Raw genomic sequence first — 15,559 nt, forward strand, 5'->3', positions numbered from 1 at the left:
GACTTATAATATAATATAATATCCCGCCCCTATTGTGTTTAACCATTTAGTAAGCACTGAGGAGGCGGGAGAGAGTGGCCTGTAATTGTGTATACGCCCACATGTGTGACTCTATAGTCACATGGGCTGCTCAGATGTGATAGGGAGAAAATGCTCAGCATAGAAACTCACTGAGAACTGAGCATGTGCAGAGCTGCCACCACTGCCCTGCAAAATCCCTAGCTGCACTGGGGACATGGACAGAAGGGGGAGATAGAGAGCAGCGGTATCAACCAGGATCATTGCAGAATACAGAAGCGGAATGTCATAGTGATAAGTGAGGATGAACAGCTATGGAATACACCATTTATTGGGAGATATATGATGGGGGTTTAGTGATTAGTGAGCTGCGTTCATTCGTATCTTTCTCATCTGATTGGAGAACGGCTTCAAAGATTTGAATGAAACAACATTTTAAGTTGAATTTTCAGGAAGACTTTGTGAGATTCGGAATGACTGACAGGTAATATGAGTCAGATGAGGACATGGACTATACAATGGGGGATGGGTTCCTCATAAAGCACTAAGAAAGGACATTATGTTCCGGTAATGGAGAGAACGCAGAGATATTAGGTTGAGTGACTCCCGATGACTCAGCGAGGGGTGGAGATCACGAGCCTTCAATGAACAGGTAGGACAGGTAGGACATGGAATATACAAGGACATGTTCTGTGCTGTAATCATAGAACTGTAATGTAACCCAATAAATTCAGTGGTGTATTTAGGTTTTGTGCTGCCTGACTAAACTTGTGCACCCCCTAATTGAAATATGACCCACCCCTTCCTGTCAAGGCCACACCCCTTGTTGTTTAAGACCCGCCCTGAAATTTTCGAGTGGGGACACTAGTTCTGGGGGCCTGGGGGGGGGGGGGGGGGTGGATTCCCTTAATTTGCATAGATTTCCTCTCACTTCCTGTTTGGCTATGGGGCAGGAAGTGAAGGGAAATCTCTGCAATGGGACAGGGATGGTAAAAAATAAACTGACAGGGGTTATAACCCTCCCTTACTCTATCCAAAATGAAAAAAAAAAAAGTGTTGCCTATAGTTCTACTTTAAGAACAAATTTCTGATAATTTTATGGAGAGGACTATGAAGATCTAACCATGACAATGGTGCAGCAGAAAACACATAGCACAGTGAGGAAGGTTTGTGGTCCAGGATGAGAGGACAGTCAAAATGAGAAGCACCCCCCCCCCCCCCCCCCACAGTTGTGGAATGCCCGCCGCCCGCATACAGGAAGCAGTGAGGCCGTTTTATGGGGGCACTAGACTCATTTTCCTTTCAGCCCAGTCTGCCCCATAAGACTGGCGCTACAATAACAGTGTAGCGAAAGTGGGCGGGGACTCTTTCCGTGCTGCCCCCCTGCAAAGTGCTGCCCTAGGCCTGGGCCTTGTCGGCCTAGGCTAGGATACAGCATTGAATAAATTATCAGCTATAATGTATCAATAAAACCAATGTCATATACAGCAGGAGTGGGTGGATCTAATTTATTGCACCCATGGAAAAGGAACATATTGGGAGTGGATGGGGACATTTCTGTGGATGTCTGTCTGGCCTCTAACAGTCAGCCACATGTGGAAGAATACTAACAACTAGGACCTGTGTGGGACTCCTCCTACTCTGCATGTCGTAGCTGAATAAGTGTGAACAAGGGGAGAAAGCTGCGCTCTACTGGTGCAATAGAAGTATTTCATGATGTGCACCGGTTATAGGATCCCTGAGGACTCCTAGGACCTCCACCACCTCCAGAGTTCCCGGTAATGAGACTGGGTGTGTCCTCTGACCAGAAGGGTATTCTGTCTCCAGTGTTTGGAGTGGCTGGTGATGCGACTTTCTGCCAGCTACCTGAGAGCTAAAAGGGCAATGATACTTACCTGCCAGTTACCTGTTGTTCAGAGTTTGACTCAGAATGACCTGACTACTCTCCTGCCAGTTACCTGCCTCAGCACCTGCCTCAACCTGACTGCCATCTCATTTGCTGCCTGCCTCGACCCCTGCCTGCACCTGACTGCCATCTCATCTGCTGCCTGCCTCAACCCATGCCTGAACCTGACTGCCATCTCATCTGCTGCCTGCCTCAACCCCTGCCTGGACCTGACTGCTCTCTGATCTGCTGCCTGCCTTGACCCCTGCCTGCTCTCTCGTCTGCTGCCTGCCTCGACCCCTGCCTAGACCTGACTGCCATCTCATCTGCTGCCTGCCTCAACCCCTGCCTGGCCCTGCCTGCCATCTCATCTGCTGCCTACCTCGACCCCTGCCTGGACCTGACTGCTCTCTCATCTGCTGCCTGCCTCGACCCCTGCCTGGACCTGACTGCTCTTTTGTCTGCTGCCTGCCTCGAGCCCTGACTTGACCTGAATAATCTATTGCCTGCTGCTAGCCTCCACCTCAACTGGCCCTAACTTCTCTCTCATCTGCTGCCTGCCTCGACCTCTGCCTGGATCTGACTGCTCTCTCATCTGCTGCCTGCCTCAACTCCTGCCTGGACCTGACTGCTCTCTCATTTGCTGCCTGCCTCAGCCTGACTGCTCTCTCACCTGCTGCCTGCCTCAACCCCTGCCTGGACCTGACTACCATCTCATCTGCTGCCTGCCTCAACCCTTGCCTGGACCTGACTGCCATCTCATCTGCTGCCTGCCTCAAACCCTGCCTGGACCTGACTGTCATCTCATCTGCTGCCTGCCTTGACCCCTGCCTGGACCTGACTACCATCTCATCTGTTGCTTGCCTCAAACCCTGCCTGGACCTGACTGCCATTTCATCTGCTGCCTGCCGCAAACCCTGCCTGGACCTGACTGCCATCTCGTCTGCTGCCTGCCTCAACCCCTGCCTGGACCTGACTGCCATCTCATCTGCTGCCTGCTTCAACCCCTATGGACCTGACTGTTCTCTCATCTGCTGCCTGCCTCAACACCTGCCTGGACCTGACTGCCATCTCATCTGCTGCCTGCCTCAACCCCTGCCTGCCATCTTATCTGCTGCCTACCTCGACCCCTGCCTGGACCTGACTGCTCTCTCATCTGCTGCCTGCCTCGACCCCTACCTGGACCTGACTGCCATCTCATCTGCTGCCTGCCTCCACCCCTGCCTGGACCTGACTGCTTTCTCATTTGCTGCCTGCCTCGACTCCTGCTTGGACCTGACTGCTTTCTCATCTGCTGCCTGCCTCAACCCCTGCCTGGCCCTGACTGCCATCTCATCTGCTGCCTGCCTCAACCCCTGCCTGGACCTGACTGCTCTCTAGTCTGCTGCCTGCCTCAACCCCTGCCTGGACCTGACTGCTCTCTCATCTGCTGCCCGCCTGGACCTGACTGCTCTCTCATCTGCTGCCTGCCTCAACCCTTGCCTGGCCCTGACTGCCATCTCATCTGCTCCCTACCTCGACCCCTGCCTGGACCTGACTGCTCTCTCGTCTACTGCCAGCCTCCACCTGCCTGGACCTGACTGCTCGCTCGTCTACTGCCTGCCTCAACCCCTGCCTGGACCTAACTGCCATCTCATCTGCTGCCTGCCTCGACCTCTGCCTGGACCTGACTGCTCTCTCATCTGCTGCCTGCCTTGACCCCTGCCTGGACCTGACTGCTCTCTCATCTGCTGCCTGCCTCGACCTCTAGCTGGACCTGACTGCTCTCTTGTCTGCTGCCTGCCTCGACCCCTGCCTGGACCTAACTAATCTATTGCATGCCACTAGCCTCAAACCTGACTTACCCTGACTTCTCTCTTACCTGCTGCCTGCCTTAAACTTTGGAACTGACTACACTTTAACTCTTGCCTGCCTTGACCCCTGCCTGGACCTGACCTCTCTCTCATCTTCTGCCTGCCTTAACCTCTGCTTGCACCTGACTACTCTTTTTCCTGCCTCAACCTGGCTCGGAACTCTTTAACCTGCTGCCTGCCTCGACCCTTGTCTGGACCTGACTACTCTCTCACCTGTTTGCCTTGTTCCCTCCACCCCCGCAAAATCTCTACCCCGTAGACCTTCTGTTCACTCCCCTGGTGGGGCAACCTTGAGCTCTGACGCGGCTGGGCACTGTGCTCTGTATATTCCCACCATCCCTGTGCTGAGTTCTCGGGTCTGTACACCCGCAGTGCCCATTATGAGGGGTTAATTTTGTTTATTGAAAAATCTTACAAACAACAACTTATACACAATAAAACCATAATAAATAAATAAAACATATTTACAAAATAATTGAATATGATAATACAAAACAAGAACATTATAAATGGTACAAACCAAATTGCGCACAACACAATCCCTAGGGGAGAGCCAGACTAAGGAACATCACCGTCACCATGCATGTAGCCTTTTATCAAAAATATATTTCATCTTGAAAATCTAGGAGTGAAACTCCTCTCCTCATTACCTCTTATTTAGTGGCCACCAGTGTATAGGATGTATCCCTTTCAGTTCTCCCACATAGAGGAGTTCGGCTCCCATGGTTGAGACAAAGGATCTTCCATTCTATTACTAGTGTAGGACCCACTAATTTGGGGTACTTTGTCGCAGTAAGTGGGCTTAGCACTATATGACCATATAGTGTGACGAAACCCCCGTATTTTATGAATATGTTCAGGTGTTTTTAAATAGCCCTGCAGGAAATGTCATTCTTGTATGTGTGCGCTGTAAAATATTTTGTACTGTTTGTAGGTCTTATAGCAGCACCATCTTGAAATTAAACGCATTGTATGGTATTCCACCCAAATATGTTCTTGTATAGAAGGATTGGACACATTCTTGGTAACTGAAACCTTACCTACAGACTGGGAAGACACTGATACATTGGGTATTGGCACAGACTGGGGCACCACGGACTGGGAAGACACAGACACATTGGGTATTGGCACAGACTGGGGCACCACAGACTGGGGAGACACAGACACATTGGGTATTGGCACAGATTGGGGCACCACAGACTGGGGAGACACAGACACATTGGGTATTTGACACAGACTGGGGCACCACAGACTGGGGAGACACAGACACATTGGGTATTGGCACAGACTGGGGCACCACAGATTGGGGAGACACATTAGGTATTGGCACAGACTCAGATGGACTCACAGGCACTCCAGCTGCTGAGCTCTGAGCATCCTCCATGTCCATGCGGAAGAACTCTCATGAGCTCAGGATTGTTGTGCATTGCCTCAGGACACTGACTGTAAGGATGTCCCACCGCATTGCACAGATTGCACCTGATAATATTACAATCCTTTGCCAAATGTCCTATACCCTGACACAGAGAGCACTTCATCACCGGACAGGAGGATGCAAGATGTCCTTTATCACCACACTTATTGCAGAGCTTTGGCTGGCCTGGATAGAAGATGGTCAGCCTGTCCCTCCCCAGGAAAGCCGAGGATGGCAGATGCTGGACAACATTGTCAACGACCTTTAATTTTAGCTGCACAGACCATCCCCCCGTCCATATTCCCCGATCGTCCAAAATCTTTTTTAGGGGGCTCAGGACGTCTCCATACCTCATCAACCATACAGATAAATCCCCTTGTGGTATGGACTCATTACGGACAAGAATTGTCACCATTTTAATGAGGGGCTGGCGTGATACAAGCTTTGGGATGAGCCCTTTCCAGTCCGGCAGGCCCCTACACACGTGTTCTTACTTCTCCTAAAATTTGTCCAAAGACTCCGGACGGATAAAGGACAAATCATATTCATAGGAACCTGCCGGACTGATCAGGGCGAAGATATCTGTGGGTGTAAACCCCATCTGTAGAATCTTATCCACCACTGTCCTCCTATGTGGGGGGATTCCACCGCCCTCCCATTTTAATTAAACAACATTCCTCTTTTTAAACATGGAGGAAGATAAAACATTTCCATATTCCTTCCCTGCTTGCTCCCCCTTCCCAGATTCGGTAGCAGCAACACCAGCATAAGTTTTCCTTACACCACCAGCATTTGCAGTCTTGTCCTTATACACAAACCTGCTGGCAGAGAGTCTGAATCAGCTGGGATAGCAGTCTTCTGATTAGCAGAGGCAGGACCCGCCCTCTCCCCCTGCTCTGAACACTCAGCTTCTCTCCTGGGATCAATCACAGTCTTAATTACTGCAGACTCCTGGAGAGTTGTAGCACTACTGCACCCAGCATCTCCTCCACCATTCACAGGAACAGCCACTGTGTCTGGTCCAGGCAAATTCTCTGTATTGTCCATGGAGCTCCTCACTGCAGACTCTTCCCCCAGAAGCTGACCAGTTCCCAGTTCACCAGTTCAATCTGAAGCTTTGTTTTCACAAGGTAATTCAGACTGGATTTCATGCTGCACATTGTCTATGGGTCTGGGCTGACTGCCCGTAGCACTACAACCCTCAGCAAGCTCATTGTCATTAATAAAGTCCACATCACAATCCTGCACACACACACTGGACCTGCTGTGTTGTTACCTTTGCGATGTCATGGCTGACAGTGGGATCAGACTTCCCCCCAGCTGCTGTAGACTTCATGGTGGATCTTGCTCTCGCTACAGGTCTCCGTTTCACAGGGCGAGGAACGGTGTCCATCTTCTCATCATCTGGGGAATCCGCACCCGGAGGGGATTCCAGCTTACAGATGAATTCCAGCATGCCAGTACCTTCAACCTCCTGTTTAGATGTTCCATATTGCTGCTGCGGAAGGAGGGGTACAGAGGCCTCCACCATTGAGGGCTCAGCAGATGTCTGAGGTGTTGAAGAGCTGGGCTCATCCTCCGGGCCCACTTTCTCACTCTCTGCTGACTCTGTCTGTACCTGCATCTCCTCACTGGTTGGGTCAATTTCCATGCAGGAAGCGGCTCCTCTCCTCATTCAGTTGAATCGTTCCTCATTTTTATATTTTTCTTTAAATATACCACTATTCTCCTTCAGAGAACTCACCAGTTCCTTCTGCTTCCTCACAGCTTGTTCCAAGTCCTTCAACTCAGGCCTCAGAGCCGGTCTTTTCTTGCTGTATAGTTTGGCACAAATCTGTTTTTTCTTCATAAATTCAGCCATCAAAATCAACAATTTCTCCTCTTCCTTCTCAATCCGCTTCAGCTTACCGACAATCCTCCGTCTAAATGCAGACAGGAACTCATCACTCCTTGGGCCAGGCCCAGTATCTTCCACAGGCCTAGCCAGGGAGCCCCCGCCAGGGTCCTCCCCAGGATCCAGCATTCCTCCTGGGGCAGAGGAGCAACTCTAGTTGCCTGTGCTGAGTTCCCGGGTCTGTACACCCGCTGTGCCCATTATGAGGGGTTCTCACCATCCCTGTGCTGAGTCCCCGGGTCTGTACACCCGATGTGCCCATTATGAGGGGTTCTCACCATCCCTGTGCTGAGTTCCCGGGTCTGTACACCCGCTGTGCCCATTATGAGGGGTTCTCACCATCCCTGTGCTGAGTTCCCGGGTCTGTACACCCGCTGTGCCCATTATGAGGGGTTCTCACCATCCCTGTGCTGAGTTCCCGGGTCTGTACACCCGCTGTGCCCATTATGAGGGGTTCTCACCATCCCTGTGCTGAGTTCCCGGGTCTGTACACCCGCTGTGCCCATTATGAGGGGTTCTCACCATCCCTGTGCTGAGTTCCTGGGTCTGTACACCCGCTGTGCCCATTATGAGGGGTTCCCACCATCCCTGTGCTGAGTTCCCGGGTCTGTACACCCGCTGTGCCCATTATGAGGGGTTCTCACCATCCCTGTGCTGAGTTCCCGGGTCTGTACACCCGCTGTGCCCATTATGAGGGGTTCCCACCATCCCTGTGCTGAGTTCCCGGGTCTGTACACCCGCTGTGCCCATTATGAGGGGTTCCCACCATCCCTGTGCTGAGTTCCCGGGTCTGTACACCCGCTGTGCCCATTATGAGGGGTTCTCACCATCCCTGTGCTGAGTTCCCGGGTCTGTACACCCGCTGTGCCCATTATGAGGGGTTCCCACCATCCCTGTGCTGAGTTCCCGGGTCTGACCTGTGACCCTGACCGGTACACCCGGTACACCTCCGTACCCCCGGTACACTCGGGCTGAACATCAGCTGATTTATGGGGGTTCCAGAGATACCGGCTGACATTCGGTGTCCCAGGTGTACAGGTCTCGATCTCACGATCGGCTTCCGTTGAGCGAGTGTGCTGGAAAAGCAGCAACCTTTTGCCATCCAATCAGCGCTTGCAGCCAATGGCAACGACCGGTGTGTTCTGGGGGGGAGGTCAGCATGGAGATCGCTGTACGAACATCGCATAGTTAGTACAGCGAGCTCCTCGTGAGGCCTCTGGGTTGAATGAAAAGAAACTGAACGTGTGTACCCGCCGTTACCCCGACACCGATCACTGCAGATAGATTGTATCTTTATTTTATTCTGTTTCCTCCTCTAGTATACAATGTATCATTTTCTCACATGAGTGGGCTGCCCAATAACTGATCACTGCGTCATCCAATCACAGTCTAGCACAGCAATCAGGTGGTCGGGAACTGCTCCTCCTGGTTAGTACAGTAGCTGTCTGTGATTGGTCGATCTCTATGCGCTGTGATTCCAGCACACAGTAGGGTATATATGTGGCCCTACGCACGGCAAGAAGGGGTTAAAGTTTTTTGTGTTCGGAGTTCAGCTTTAAAGTGGTGATAACTCCAAAAGCAAACATTAATTATATCGCAGCGTACCAATTCTTAGATGTGATAGCTGCATTAGTTTTCTTTTTTAGGCTTTCTTTCCTTTATTTTCACCTGGAGAACCAGCCAGTGACGTTTCTGGTTTTGGGTTTCGTTTCCATGCGACTTTCAGTGATTACAATAAATCCCAATGTCGCTGACAATTCCCTTCCGTCTATTTTTACATGATATTTACATTGTAACAAAGTTGTGCCTTTGATGTCCTCGGCTCCGCCCACCCTCGCCCTTCGCTGTCATTTCCTGATCTCATACTTGGCTGGGTTCTCACTTCTGGGATCCTGACTGTATCAGGGAGGGGCCACAGCCAGAGAGAGAGGTGGGGGGGACAGGCAGGAAGGAGCAGAGGGAACAGGCAGACTCACATCGCTTGGATCTCAACCCTTTACTGACGATAAAGTCCTCTCGACTCATGGAGAACGCTCACTAAGGATCCCTCTAAGGAGTGCTAGAAGTTTTGGTGGCTCGCTGTTGGATAAACCGGGCTGAACAAGTTTTTGGAAAAATGTGCCAAAGCGTCTTTCCGAGTGTTCGGTGGAAATAATAAGAACAGGCGGTGGGGGAGGGAAACCTCGAAAATGAGAGCCTTCTTCTTTCTGGTGAGTGGAGATTTCGTTCTGATGGTCACAATGGGTTCCTGTTGCAGGTGTTTAGTTTCAGGTACAACCTCCATATACAGAACCCGATACCCATGGTGGATCCCCAGGAAGGGAAGTAAAAAAGAACTTGGATTATGCTTTATTAAAGGGGTGGTTGCCTTTCTCTGGATCCACCATAGATATGGGGTTCCGTATTTGGAGGTTGTGCCTGAAACCTTTCTTTCTGCCTAAAGTTCTGTATATTAAGGCTTTTTATTGATTTTTTCTGCTGTCTTCATGGTGGTGGATCTCTGTACGCCGCCATGGAGAGGCACCAAGAAAGGAAAATTACATTATGTATTTGATACAATTTTCAATTTTTCTGTTGGTTGAACTAGGTGGGCTTGTGTCTTTTTTTCAACCTTACAATGTAATTAGCTTTGGTGGGGCCACACAGCATAACCATGATGTGGCCCCTCTGCCTCTCGAATCTTCATCTCGAAGGAAGGTTCTCCAGTGACTTCAATTTTTAATGTCAACTCTGTATCTCAACCTTTTCAACCCAGAGGAACCCTTCAAATACCTTTCTGGTCTCAGGGAACCCTCTGCTAAAACTGATTATATCTACAACTCATGATTGCATGGTTACATTGGTGGTCAGTGAGAAGAATGTTCCTTACATTGGTGGTCAGTGAGAAGAATGTTCCTTACAGTGGTGGTCAGTGAGAAGAATGTTCCTTACATTGGTGGTCAGTGAGAAGAATGTTCCTTACATTGGTGATCATTGAGAAAAATGTTCCTTACATTGGTGATCAGTGGGAAGAATGTTCCATACATTGGTGATCAGTGAGAAGAATGTTCCTTACATTGGTGATCAGTGAGAAGAATGTTCCTTACATTGGTGATCAGTGAGAAGAATGTCCCTTACATTGGTGATCAGTGAGAAGAATGTCCCTTACATTGGTGATCAGTGAGAAGAATGTTCCTTATATTGGTGATCAGTGAGAAGAATGTTCCTTACATTGGTGATCAGTGAGAAGAATGTTCCTTATATTGGTGATCAGTGAGAAGAATGTTCCATACATTGGTGATCAGTGAGAAGAATGTTCCTTACATTGGTGATCAGTGAGAAGAATGTCCCTTACATTGGTGATCAGTGGGAAGAATGTTCCTTACATTGGTGATCAGTGAGAAGAATGTTCCTTACATTGGTGATCAGTGAGAAGAATGTCCCTTACATTGGTGATCAGTGGGAAGAATGTTCCTTACATTGGTGATCAGTGAGAAGAATGTTCCTTACATTGGTGATCAGTGAGAAGAATGCTCCTTACATTGGTGATCAGTGAGAAGAATGTTCCTTACATTGGTGATCAGTGAGAAGAATGCTCCTTACATTGGTGATCAGTGAGAAGAATGTTCCTTACATTGGTGATCAGTGAGAAGAATGTTCCTTACATTGGTGATCAGTGAGAAGAATGTCCCTTACATTGGTGATCAGTGAGAAGAATGTTCCTTACATTGGTGATCAGTGAGAAGAATGTTCCTTACATTGGTGATCAGTGGGAAGAATGTTCCTTACATTGGTGATCAGTGAGAAGAATGTTCCTTACATTGGTGATCAGTGAGAAGAATGCTCCTTACATTGGTGATCAGTGAGAAGAATGTTCCTTACATTGGTGATCGGTGAGAAGAATGTTCCTTACATTGGTGATCAGTGAGAAGAATGTTCCTTACATTGGTGATCAGTGAGAAGAATGTCCCTTACATTGGTGATCAGTGAGAAGAATGTTCCTTACATTGGTGATCAGTGAGAAGAATGATCCTTACATTGGTGATCAGTGAGAAGGATGTTCCTTACATTGGTGATCAGTGAGAAGAATGTCCCTTACATTGGTGATCAGTGAGAAGAATGTTCCTTACATTGGTGATCAGTGAGAAGAATGTCCCTTACATTGGTGATCAGTGAGAAGAATGTTCCTTACATTGGTGATCAGTGAGAAGAATGTGCCTTACATTGGTGGTCAGTGGTGAGAATGTTCCTTACATTGGTGGTCAGTGGGGAGAATTCCTTGTGGTCCTCACAGCAAATGTTCAGAGGATTCCAAAATATATATAACATACTTTTATTGCTATGCATTTTCTAATTCTATTGCTACCTTCATAGGTCACTGTGTAGCCAGGTATTGATGGGCCCCTGGGCATGTGCCCCATGGGAGTAGTAGTGTCTGCGACACCCTTTAGGCCCCATATTGGGTCTCATAGCTGTAGCGTAGCCTATGGCATCCTTGGGGTCCCATATTGACACTGTTGTCCCAGAGCTTTAGGCAGGACCCTCCCCACAACAGAGCCGGATGGGTTAGCTGAGACTTGTAGTTATTCAGTAGCTACAAGTTGAACGCACCAGACTGTGTAGTTCTGCTAATTGTACTTATTGTATATAAAACATCCAAAAAAAAAAAAAAAACGTTACTGCACAAAAAAAAAAAAAAAAAATCATAAAATGGCCATATTTAATAAAAAATCTTTCTCAGAGTTATATTTTTATTCCATCAATAACCAGCAATCCTATTTTATGAGGAGTTTTAACCAGAATTCGATCAATAGTAAAAATAAAATAACAAAAATATAAAATAAAATAAAGCAGCAGATAGGAGGAATGATTTGTCAGTCGGTGTTTTCTCTCTGGACTGGATGATTCTGGTTTTCGCTCGGCAGGTTTGCTCTGCCACTTGTTGTAGAAAGAGTCTCTGTTTCCTGAATTAGGAAATCTCTTTTACGGGAAGCCCTGTGATGACATTGGGTGTTGTGGCCCGGCCCGGCACAGAGTACAGAGTGTGTCAGGGCCACCCCCCCACCCCCCCATCATCGCTCGCCCCCAGCATCGCTCGCTCTACTTTACTGGCTCATACATCAAAGGTCGACATTTTTGTCATTTTTTTAGTTCAGGGCGAATTAATAATTTATCAAAACTCCCAAATGAGGAAGGAAAAATTTGTATTAGAAAAGAGAAACAGAAAAGTGCCGGGAGAAGAAAGGCCGAGTTCTCCATCGAGTCTGTTTTTCTGTTTTTTGTTTTTGTTGTTTTTTTTTTTTGTTTGTTAATTTGTCTGAGTAGAGATCTATGTTTGTGCCAAACATGTTTGAATCCACTTACTGCTGATTGTCTCACTACCTCTGATGGAAATTTATTCCCACCACAACTACTAACAACTGGTGACCCCTCTAGTGATATAAAGATCTATATAGAGGAATCAGGACCTCCTTCCTCCTGCTGGTGACCCCTCTAGTGATATAAAGATCTATATAGAGGAATCAGGACCTCCTTCCTCCTGCTGGTGACCCCTCTAGTGATATAAAGATCTATATAGAGGAATCAGGACCTCCTTCCTCCTGCTGGTGATCCCTCTAGTGATATAAAGATCTATATAGAGGAATCAGGACCTCCTTCCTCCTGCTGGTGATCCCTCTAGTGATATAAAGATCTATATAGAGGAATCAGGACCTCCTTCCTCCTGCTGGTGATCCCTCTAGTGATATAAAGATCTATATAGAGGAATCAGGACCTCCTTCCTCCTGCTGGTGACCCCTCTAGTGATATAAAGATCTATATAGAGGAATCAGGACCTCCTTCCTCCTGCTGGTGACCCCTCTAGTGATATAAAGATCTATATAGAGGAATCAGGACCTCCTTCCTCCTGCTGGTAGTCCCTCTAGTGATATAAAGATCTATATAGAGGAATCAGGACCTCCTTCCTCCTGCTGGTGACCCCTCTAGTGATAGGAAGATCTATATAGAGGAATCAGGACCCCCTTCCTCCCGCTGGTGACCCCTCTAGTGATCTATATAGAGGAATCAGGACCTCCTTCCTCCAGCTGGTGATCCCTCTAGTGATATAAAGATCTATATAGAGGAATCAGGACCTCCTTCCTCCTGCTGGTGACCCCTCTAGTGATATAAAGATCTATATAGAGGAATCGGGACCTCCTTCCTCCTGCTGGTGACCCCTCTAGTGATATAAAGATCTATATAGAGGAATCAGGATCTCCTTCCTCCAGCTGGTGATCCCTCTAGTGATACAAAGATCTATATAGAGGAATCGGGACCTCCTTCCTCCTGCTGGTGACCCCTCTAGTGATATAAAGATCTATATAGAGGAACACGGACCTCCTTCCTCCTGCTGGTGATCCCTCTAGAGATATAAAGATCTATATAGAGGAACACGGACCTCCTTCCTCCTGCTGGTGATCCCTCTAGTGATATAAAGATCTATATAGAGGAATCAGGACCTCCTTCCTCCTGCTGGTGACCCCTCTAGTGATATAAAGATCTATATAGAGGAATCAGGACCTCCTTCCTCCAGCTGGTGATCCCTCTAGTGATATAAAGATCTATATAGAGGAATCAGGACCTCCTTCCTGCTGGTGACCCCTCTAGTGATATAAAGATCTATATAGAGGAATCAGGACCTCCTTCCTCCTGCTGGTGATCCCTCTAGTGATATAAAGATCTATATAGAGGAATCAGGACCTCCTTCCTCCTGCTGGTGACCCCTCTAGTGATATAAAGATCTATATAGAGGAATCAGGACCTCCTTCCTCCTGCTGGTGATCCCTCTAGTGATATAAAGATCTATATAGAGGAATCAGGACCTCCTTCCTCCTGCTGGTGACCCCTCTAGTGATATAAAGATCTATATAGAGGAATCAGGACCTCCTTCCTCCTCCTGGTGAACCTTCTAGTGATATAAAGGTCTATATAGAGGAATCAGGACCTCCTTCCTGCTGGTGACCCCTCTAGTGATATAAAGATCTATATAGAGGAATCAGGACCTCCTTCCTGCTGGTGACCCCTCTAGTGATATAAAGATCTATATAGAGGAATCAGGACCTCCTTCCTGCTGGTGATCCCTCTAGTGATATAAAGATCTATATAGAGGAATCAGGACCTCCTTCCTCCTGCTGGTGATCCCTCTAGTGATATAAAGATCTATATAGAGGAATCAGGACCTCCTTCCTCCTGCTGGTGACCATCTGACAATGTTTGTGTAATGAGTGGGAGCCGGGGATGTTAATGGCGGGATCACCAGGGATTGTTTTTCACCCTCTTCAGCCTCGGAAAGATTTACCCCCCTTAATGACCAGGCCATTTTTTTGTGATACGGCACTGCGTCGCTTTACCTGACAATTGTGCGGTCGTGCGATGCTGTACACAAATAAAACTAAAAATAATGTCCTTTTCCCCACAAATAGAGATTTTTTTGGGTGGGATTTGATCATCTCTGAGATTTTTATTTTTTTTCTAAATAAACAAAAACAAAAAAATCGACAATTGTTTTACTTTCTATAATACAAATCCAAATTTATTCGTCTTTTTAGGGCAATTTCTATTCTTCTACATATTTTTGGTTAAAAAAAAAATACCCAATAAGTGTTTATTGATTGGTTTGCAGAAAAACTATACAAACTTTGGGATCGACTTAGGGGACTTTTATTTATTGTTTTTTCTGATAATGGCGGCGTTCTGCGATTTTTAGTGGGACTGCGACATGCGGTGGACAAATCTGACCACAAATGACACTTTTTGGGGACCAGTGACATTATTACATTGATCAATGTATAAATGACACTGGCAGGGAAGGGGTTAACACTGGGGGGGATCAAGGGGTTAAATGTGTTCCCTGGGCGTGTTCTAACTGTAGGGGGGAGGGGCTTCCAGGAACATGACAGAGATCGCTGGGTACAGAAGATCTGCCATCAGAATGGGGAATCGCCTTGTTTATTATTATTATTCAGAATTTTTATGGCGCCAACAGTTTGCGCAGCGCTGTACAACATGAGGGCAGACAGTACAATACGGGAGGATCGGAGAGTCCTGATCCTCAGAGCTTACAATCTAGAAGCTTACAAAAGGTAGTTCCCCGTTCTGCCTCTGTACACCATGATGGCGGGTCACCGGGGCACATCCAGTCCTCAGGTACACCCCCGTGGCGGCACACTCGCTATCCTCCTCCCACATACAGGACCGCCGGTTCTCGCAGGAAATGTACCTGAGCTGGTCGGGGGAGGGGTTAATGAAAGATTTGGGAATTGAATGGTAAAGATCGTGTTTGGTGATTGGCGGACATCTATTGTCACGACACCGGCCGGCGCCCTCTGCTGACCGATCGCTTCAAGGGACCCAATCATGGGAGATTATGCAGGCCGCCATAATAAGGGAGAATACCGGCTCCGTGGCAGTCAGGGGAGAGAATGCCCGCTCCGTGGCTGTCATGGGAGAGAATGCCCGCTCCGTGGCTGTCATGGGAG

At 47.9% G+C, this 15,559-nt stretch overlaps 1 protein-coding gene across 1 annotated transcript in view; it reads left to right on the top strand.

Annotated features, from left to right (window-relative positions):
* The first annotated feature begins 8,960 nt into the window (after positions 1–8,960).
* The window catches only part of TNFRSF1A (TNF receptor superfamily member 1A), a 48,611-nt gene continuing 42,012 nt past the window's right edge, over positions 8,961–15,559 (top strand). Inside the window, 1 exon segment of the mRNA XM_073595369.1 lies at positions 8,961–9,274. Coding sequence (XP_073451470.1) covers positions 9,254–9,274 — 21 coding nt within the window. The 5' untranslated portion in view covers positions 8,961–9,253.

Source organism: Aquarana catesbeiana, linkage group LG08 (assembly GCF_042186555.1).
Source record: "Aquarana catesbeiana isolate 2022-GZ linkage group LG08, ASM4218655v1, whole genome shotgun sequence".
Taxonomy (NCBI): domain Eukaryota; kingdom Metazoa; phylum Chordata; class Amphibia; order Anura; family Ranidae; genus Aquarana; species Aquarana catesbeiana.